This window comes from Gymnodraco acuticeps, unplaced genomic scaffold (genome assembly GCF_902827175.1).
Source record: "Gymnodraco acuticeps unplaced genomic scaffold, fGymAcu1.1, whole genome shotgun sequence".
Classification (NCBI taxonomy): domain Eukaryota; kingdom Metazoa; phylum Chordata; class Actinopteri; order Perciformes; family Bathydraconidae; genus Gymnodraco; species Gymnodraco acuticeps.
This window is the reverse complement of record NW_022989942.1, coordinates 1,276,928-1,285,977: the sequence shown is the minus strand read 5'-3', so window position 1 is coordinate 1,285,977 and position 9,050 is coordinate 1,276,928. Positions and strand designations below refer to the sequence as shown.

General features: G+C 40.1%; 1 protein-coding gene across 1 annotated transcript; it reads right to left on the bottom strand.

Annotated features, from left to right (window-relative positions):
• Positions 1–334: 334 nt before the first annotated feature.
• Positions 335–6,095, bottom strand: si:ch211-262h13.5 (uncharacterized protein LOC571127 homolog). The gene is made up of 7 exons (XM_034210101.1): positions 5,808–6,095; positions 4,510–4,620; positions 3,920–4,007; positions 3,076–3,242; positions 2,501–2,608; positions 1,866–1,952; positions 335–1,061 (listed from the first exon to the last, which is right to left on the bottom strand). The coding sequence occupies exons 1-7, from the start codon at positions 6,039–6,041 to the stop codon at positions 537–539; spliced, it is 1,320 nt and encodes a 439-aa protein (XP_034065992.1). The 5' UTR covers positions 6,042–6,095; the 3' UTR covers positions 335–536.
• Between the last annotated feature and the right edge of the window lie 2,955 nt (positions 6,096–9,050).

The window sequence follows — 9,050 nt, the reverse complement described above, 5'->3', positions numbered from 1 at the left end:
GGATTAGACTGTGGGATGCTCTAGCCACATATAGGATGACTTATTACATCTTCACTTCTCTTCTCTGTGTTAGTTTGCTCTGTCTAACAGTTTCTGTGTTGACAAATGCCCACTTTGATTAACTGCAGCTTTTAAAGCTTCCCTGAGCTTTGCACATTGTCGGTTGCCTGAAAGCTATTTGGCAAAGCTTTGGCCATGTGGTGAAGAATCCTAATACACCATGACTTTTCCTTTGTTGTGGTCGAGTAAAATCTTACACCAACCTTGGAGCATTATTGAAACTATTACAACAAGACGAATGTTATTTTTTTGTTAGCATTATCAGACTGTTAGCTGGGGTTCAAACAAAGATTTATTCAAATTGTTCAAATATTTGAAGCTATTTTTAAATATAGTTTAAGCTTTGGCCACTTGAGATGTATAAAACTAGCAGCAGAAAGTTAATTTAAGGGGCCAAGGAGAAGAGATAACATTCCACAAATCATTACAAGCCATCGGAGCAGTTTACTGCTCCACCCCTTCTCTGGCAGTGCCAGTCAAACAGTGGTGTATCGAGCAGGACCCGGACAGGAGCGGAAAGGAGAAGACCCACTGGGGAAATCAGACAGGAAGGTGGGGTTGTGAGAGGTTGTGTTCTCCATTAGGGCCTGCCGTTTCTTGCGGTCACGCCTCTGATAGCGGAAGTTAAAGGGTGGTCGCATAGCTATGGGCCCTCCTATCTCTTCAGAGGAGGAGGCAAGAGGGTCAGCCCCTGGTGGTTGCTGTTGCTGGTTTACTAGATCTTCATCAGACTCACTTGAAGAGGAGGAAAGGAGGATAGAGGGGTTGGCAACAGGAGGGTCATAGGGCACAGGGTCAAAGGGCACAGGGTCAAAGGGCACAGGGAGAATGGGTGTGGGGTCAAAGGGTTCTGGTTGAACAGCAGGGGGCAGTGTGGGGTCAGAGGGAATAGGCAGTGGATCATATGTTGGATCTTCGATCAGAGGAGGGAAGGTCGGGATCTCAGGGTCTTGGGGGATGTCGTGACCTTGAGGCTGCACTGGTCTAAGGATATCGACATTCTGCAAACAAGAAGACATGATCAAGACCAAATTGATATTAGACAAACTCACTCTCACTGGCTGCAAAAAGACTCCCAGTCACGCAATATTGCATTACAAACCACAGCTCTAGAAAGGAGTGAGAAGACAGCGTAATTATAGCTCAGAACCATACCATTTTGAATCTCATGTGTAAGTTAAACACACACAAGAAAAATGTATATTAGAAGACACAACACACAAGATATGACGGAATAATTATATGGCCAGTGGCATTTGTTCAGAAAGAGTTGAATTATCATTTTAAAGGTTGCTTTAGTAACATCTGAAACAAAATAGAGAATAAAACATTCATCCAATCTCATTGAGGCAGCGGCTTATTACAACCCAACTGCAGCCCCACAGTGTGAAGTGATTGGCATTTCATGTAACATTTTTGCTGAATTTTCGTAACAATATGTTATTATCTTTTTAGGTCTACATGTATTTTTCAGCTGTGATTAATAATCCTTACTTCTGCTTTTTTGGTATATTGGTAGTCTTTAAGCCAGGTTTTACATAGGTCCACATGTTGACTGAATGCTCTAACAAACTGTAGAAATATGTTGGCATCAGTATTTAGAATAATGGAGTTTGAATGATTATATAATGTTTTTTAGATCTTAACAGTAACTTTTATTTTGGTCTCACTACCTCTTTGGGTTAATCCTTCAGGGATACGATGAGTAACACATTTTTCACGATAATTAACCTACAAACCAAAGGATAATCCTTGTACTGTAGGTGAAACCCTTGTTTCTGATTGGGATTGTACAATTCCTGTACCTTTATTTTAAACATCTCACAGGACACCTGAACATCAGGGTGGACGCCCATGTCTCCGTGCACAGATCCTGCGCAGAAACCTGCAGTCTGAGAGAAGAGATGAGACATTTCATCAATTTCATTATGATACTGGGTCACAGCAAGACCAAAAGCAACAGGATAGAGCAGGGGTTGTAAAATAATAAATAAATAAAAGAAGTTGAAGACTTGTCAGGCTTCTTTCATAAAATAATCAATCACTGCAGCCTTTTAGTGGTGTCAGTTTTATAACTAGAAAAACGGATCAATCATGTCTTCAAGTAACACTTCCAGGAGCTGCATAAGTGATAGTCAACTGGCTGATTGATGTTTATTATTATTATTATTATTACTATTATTATTAAGTTTTCCGAACACCATTAATTTGTGTCATAACAGTGTCAGGTTGTCAGGCATAGGGATCCATTTATTTTAATTAATGGAGCCTCTTCAGACAATGTTGTTCAATCACATCTCTCCCAATCAAGATTGCACTTATGCAACCACAGCTTTTGTGTGATTTATTTCAGTGTTAAACCAATTTAACATTTGACTTGTCTAATAGAGTGTGTTTGTTGTGCCGACATAGTCTCTTGTTTTCCCTCTGTGTTGAGTACCTCTGTGTCAGACTCCACTGTTAGTCGCTGGCAGGTGCCTCTTTCTGTCACTCCCTCTGAACACTCTTGGACTATGTACTCCACAAAGCTGGCTTTCACTGGCACAACCTGAATACAAAAGTTATATGGTCAGAAAAGGGCACATTTCACAAATAAACACACATATAAAGGCAGATACAGAAAGGACTATGATTGATGTTAAGAAATTGTCATCATTTATGTTTTAGAGCACCAAAACATTTACCCAAGGGAAGTTATTGAGCAATTTTCTGACCCTAACGCCCCAAGTAAACTAGTACGTTTAATATTTTCTTCCCAAACAAAAGGCCGCCAAGACAGTAAAGTCTAAAGTGCCCCAAGTCATTCGCTGCAACCTCAGCCTGTATCATTATGTTATTTGTGGAGCAATAAAGGCACACATAAGCTCAAAGGTGCACTTTTCCATCTGCTCATGTACACCCAGAGATTTACCTCAGGTTACATTTCGCAATAAACGTAATATTCAACACATTGTTGTGTAATGAAATCAGCTTTGTGTGTCCAGTCAGAGTTAATAACTGTAGATGCAGGCGTACCTGTGCTGAAGCTCGGGTGATCTTCTTCACTCCCAGCCCTGCTCCCACTGTGGACTGTCTCTTATAGGAGTCCAGAGTGGCCCGGGCAGCGTCCACAGCCTGTGGGCTATCTGCAGGCAGCAGGAGGGGGCAGGTGGGACAGGTCTGCTGGAGCTTCTCTGGGGCATCTACAGGAACCAGAAAGGGATCATATAAAAGATTGAATAGTTATATCTGCTCTGAAATGACAACTAACAAGGTATTATCAGTAGAATATAATAGGCAGACATGCATACTGTAGGTATTAAATAAAAGCAGTGGTTATCAGTATTCAGTAATAGCTGGCTCTATTAAATAAATTATCTTTTTAAACAGTCTCTCGTTAATAATTTCATAAAGCCCTTAAAAGTACACCCACACAGGTGTTTTAAATGATTTTAGCTGGAATTAAGGAAATAATTGCTTGCAGCGTTAAGATTTCTTATACAAATTAAAATGAATTAAAGCGCTACAGATGGGAAGGTGTTCCAGGCCTTTAGGTGATATACAAATAAATATTGAATCTCCGATTGACACTAGGGTGAAACTAATCAACATTTCCATGGCCAACTATTTGATTTGTCATAGTGGGAAATGCACAGGTGTGGCTAATTATATTAATTAAGGCACAGTTCCGTCTAATTGTGGCAGTAAGCCATTATTAATGTTATTAGTTTCACCTGTTAATCACAATGTCTATTCAAAGAGAAATATCTTCTCTGATGAGCTGCCAAACAGAGCTATATTATTTGCACAAATAATACCTGTGGAGAAATTCATATTATTTGCAATTTCCTTATAATGCTAAACAATAGTTTTAACATACCTGGGACCAGAGTGCAGTCGTAGCTGTACAGATAGGAGTATCCCTCTGGTGTGTGCAGAATGGTGGTATTGCAGTTTCCAGAGATTTGCTGTGAGGAATACGATGAAAATAGAATATAACATGTACAATAGACCCCGGTTAATGCCGCTTACACAGATTTAACAGCATGTAACAATCCAAGTCAAACTTTGAGTTTGTGTGCGTGTTCTGTTGTTTTTGTGTAGGAACCAAAGTTGTATACCTTGAGTGAGAACATGTTGTGTATTTCTTCTTAGATGTACTGTTTGTGGGAAAATAGTTGGGTTTTACGGTTAAGGTTTAGCTTAGAATTAGGTTCAAAATTTAGTCCAGCTCAAGTGTTAAAATTAAGGATTAGGGGCTACACTGCAGAAAGTCCCCTGAGGCAAATTAGTCAATTGTTATGTAGAATATACGGGTTGAAATGAGCTTGAATCCAAATCTAAACCATAAATTCAAAAGAAAGGTAATGAATTTGTTCACAATCAAGATATACACTGCTCTATTTACAGAGTGGGTTACAGGGACAGTCCTTACAACAGTGTGTGTGTGTGTGTGTGTGTGTGTCGTACTGTGTCCATGAATGGTCGGACGTCACAGCGTTTCCATGGTTTTGGGCTGCCTATGTGACACTTGGTCTCCAGGACATCCAGGTCCAGGTAATAGACATTGCCCGCTGGGCCCTGACAGGCACAATGCAAACACAGGTAATAAGAGAGGATGTACAAACACTGCTGTGTGCTCAGATGTTCCAATCATGCTGTTATATGGCCCAGACTTTCTGTTTATGAAATAAATAGAACCTTTGCACATATTGTATTATATATCAATCAATCAATCAATCAATCAATGTTTATTTATATAGCCCAATATCACAAATGTTACATTTGTCTCAGTGGTCTTCACAGTTTGTACAGAATATCAGTATGACAATATGACACCCTCTGTCCTTAGACCCTCACATCGTGAGGGTTTATATCAGAGGTTCTATTGTTTAATAAATCTGTCAAGTGCCTCCATGTGTTCATATTTTAAAGGAACCATTTATGAGGCACTGTGTGGGATTCCCTATAACACTTTGGACGATTTTAGTGGTGGTATTAAAAACAAATTACAACAATTTGAGCACTTGTAATGGCAGCCTTTTCAGGTCATGAAGTTGAAGTGAGCCTCTTGAATCCTGATTTATCCCACAGTCTGGTTACAATAGCCCTCAGCAGCTGACAGCATGAAGTTCATAAAGCCTGTCGTGTTAAGTCTGTCCCAGAGCTCCTGGACTGAAAAGACCTGGACTTCTACTGTTGCTTGAGTCCTAAAGGCTTCTTTCATGAGGCATGAAGAAGTTGGATTGTGATTTCATAATATACAATTCTGTACATCAAATTCTGATGGCATGCATTCACAGCGAACACCACATATTTATTTTTGTTTTTAGTCTTTCGTGGTGGTGCACTAACTAGCTATTTTTCAAGTGTTTGTCAGTGGTTCCCAAACTAGGGTCTGGGGACCGCAATCGGTATTGGAAGCAGAGTTTAATTTAATTATCATCTCCCCAAAGTGGGAGTCGACACATTGTTAAATGTAAGAGGGTGATTTCTGATTAGAATTTTGACTGTGCACAGTCATTTGTGACAACAAAACACACATTTTCTCAAATAGGATTCCACTGACATGACAATTGGCTGGTTGGTTAAATCTATCAACATGAGACTTCCCTTCTTCACACGGATGTTTAGTATTTTCAGCAACAGAAGGGGAAATAACCTTTCCACCCTCTTTCCTTTGTTAAACATGAACAAATCACCCGCTGACAGAATATTACAACAACAGCAGGCAGCTTCTCCCACTGGGCATTTGCCTCTTTACTGACCTGAGCATGCAGGTGGACATTTGCAATGCGGTTGAGGGCAAACTTGTAGCCGTCAGTGCGATCCTCATTGATGTAAGTGACAGCCAGACGAGACAGCTTCTCCACTGCTTTGTCATTACAGGGGATGGGAGCAAGTTGGATGGGCGATAAATCCAAACCCTCACCGTACACACACAGAGTTTGAATAGATAGCAGGGATAATAGCAGTAATAATCTGCAGATAGATTTGTCCATGGTGGCAGTGGCTCCAGACAGGAGCTGAAGTACTGAGCTGGTTTAAAGTCAAGTTTGTTCTCTTTTGTTTGCATTTGGTCAACAGCACACAGATGTTGAAATGATGCCAAGGACAAAGTTTATTTGATGTCAGAGGACTGTTATTTGTGAATGAATGTCTCTGTGAGTTATTTAACCTGTGGACCACTGTAAAACAAATACAATGAACATCACATTTCAACAAAAAATAATGCATGCATAAATGGGATTTCTTATTTTTAGGTGAGGACGGTGATCTGCTTTATCCCTTAAAAATTAAGTGTAGTAAATATATAACAAAATTGTTAATGCTATAATCCCCATTTACACTATGTCTTGGACCAAGGAATTAGTCATATGTTGTATCTGCACTATAATGATATAACCACAAGGGGTCACTGTGAGTCTGGTCTGCTGTACTGGTAGACAAATCTGGCAGAATTTGTGGTCCACCAGACAGAACTGGGTTAATGATTCTCTTATGTCGAGTTAATTACTTTCAGCATTAGACTTGCTGCTGTATTATAACCTTCTACCTCCGATATTTGTGTTTTCTGTCTTGATTTCCCCCCAAAAAGCCCCCTCCAAAAAATAATTCAGATGATTTATCTGACTGTATTTAGCTCAAAAGCAATGGTTAACCTCTTAGCTCCAAATATTATGATGTATTCACACAACAAAATATATGAATGAATTTCTAATCAATGGAATGCAATGGTTTTTGTTATATTTCCTTAATACATAGCAGCAAACAGTTGAACAGGGCTCCCATGCTCTAATCTGTGTTATGGGTGGGGTTCACACCTTTGGAGCAGTCGGATTGTTTCCTTTGTTCACAACAAGACCGATTAATGTCTGTAATGTTGAGTACATAGTAGCACTCTATACATTTGTCTCAACATTTTCCATCTTAAGTATTTTCTTTTTTTTCAAACTACTGTAGATGAATGTTTAAAAACCGTGTTTGTGGACCTTTGAAGTCAATACAAAAATATAATTTTTACCAGAGATATAGCTGCGTGACTCCATGTATGGTATTTTTCCAGACTAGAACCAGATGGATTGTTGCTTCAGTTATTTATTATCCCTGCAGGATACAATTTAATGACTTTGGTAATCCCCCCTTTTTCCCTCAGGCATTACCATCAGTTTGTAAAATACCTTAGCATCTATTGTATAGATTAGAACATAATATCTTGTAAACACATTCAGCTCCCTGATGATGAGTCTTGACATACCCCCTGACTTGACATATCACAAGATCACCCATAATATCCACCTTGTCATGCTTTGAGCAAAGATGTTCTATAACTAAAGATGATGGATTATTACTAGTGGCGCCAATGGCATGGTAAATGAGTGCATTTATATTGTGCTTTATCCAATTTGTATGACTCCTTAAAGCACTTTTACAGAGGTGGGGGGCTGCCATGCAAGGTTCCATCTGCTCAAGGAAGCTAATATTCACACTGGCATTCACACATGCTATCTGGAGTATCTTGCCCAAGGATACATCACCATGATGACTGCAGGGGCCGGGATCAAACCCACAACCTTCTGATTGGAAGCAACCACACTACCCCACAGTCACCCATAATATGAAATGATATAAAAATTAAACATATGTGATGCAGAAACAGCCTGTACTTGTACTGTATTTGTTGCACCCTAAATGATATTGTTGTCAATGCAGATGCATGGACCAAATACCTGCAATCTAAAATAATTCCCCATTGACCTCACAAGTACAGTTTAGCATACTGATGTCAACAATATACTCAAATCACTGTACAGCCACAGAGGCAGTTAGAATATCTGTAGACTCTACTCCAAAATACTATTCAGGTTTTACTAGTGTAACCCTAACTAGCAATCCTGTAGTATGAGGGGCATAATAATTAGCGTAAATACAGTTTGTTGTGATGTATAACTAAACATATTAATTATGGTTTAAGTGACTAAGTGGTAACATTTTACATACAATTTGTAGTGGGTTCGTATTGAAAGCAACGATCCAGGGATAAATCATTTTACCCGCTTCAAATATTCACTGAACCAGGTTCAGCGCTCAACAGGAGCTGGAGGAGGGAGAGAGAGAGATTGAGACTCACTCAGCAGAACAAATTCTGCTAATATCAGAGGAAGAAAAAGAGCTGCCTGTGTGTGTGTGTGTTTTTGTATGTGAGTTTGTTGATGTGCTTCGGTACATGATAATGTGCACCAGTGTTTGTCTGTGTGCACATTTGACCGTGCAGAGCCATGATTGCATGCGTCAGTGTTACCGGCAGCTACTTGTGTTGCAGCAGAAAGCAGAAGGAGTCTGTGGGGGAGAGATAAGAACGGCGAGGCTGCTCCAAGGACTCCATCTACCAGCACAACGCCAGACCCAAGTTAGACAAACCTCCTTTGATGTGAGCACAGAGTAATCTCCCCTTCTTCTCAGTGCGGAGAGATGCCACGCTGTAGTGATGCCCAGGCCCAGATAGGATGGGGGCTGCTGCCACTGGGGCTCCTGCTGTTCAGGATCGTGTTTGATGATGGGCCCTGGGTGAGAAGAGAAGATAACATTTCCTGTTTGACTTGCTCTAAATAGCGTTTTGAAAGGAGTCATTGAAGTTTCTTGTAGTGGAAAGTTTCACTCTGACATGGTCTTAATGGTGTTTCAGGGGAGTTCAATATTGGTATTGTTTTTCAGTGGAGAGTTTCAATGTGGCACGGTCTAAATGCTGTTTCACAGATATTCTCACCTTGCCAAGAACACATTTCTGGGGGAAAGGCTGGCAGAACTCTCCTGAATCATCCCCTGCCATGGGAGGGAATGAAATGGTTTCTGTGCCGCACTGCATATTAAGGAAAAAAAGAAAAGCCCGATACTATTTCTCCTGTTTTCCTTTCTAATCACATTCTACCTGGGATTTGTATTTCTGCATCAGTGTTCACATACTTTACTTTGTCCATCTCGCACATACGTGTGAACGAATTGAAGACAAT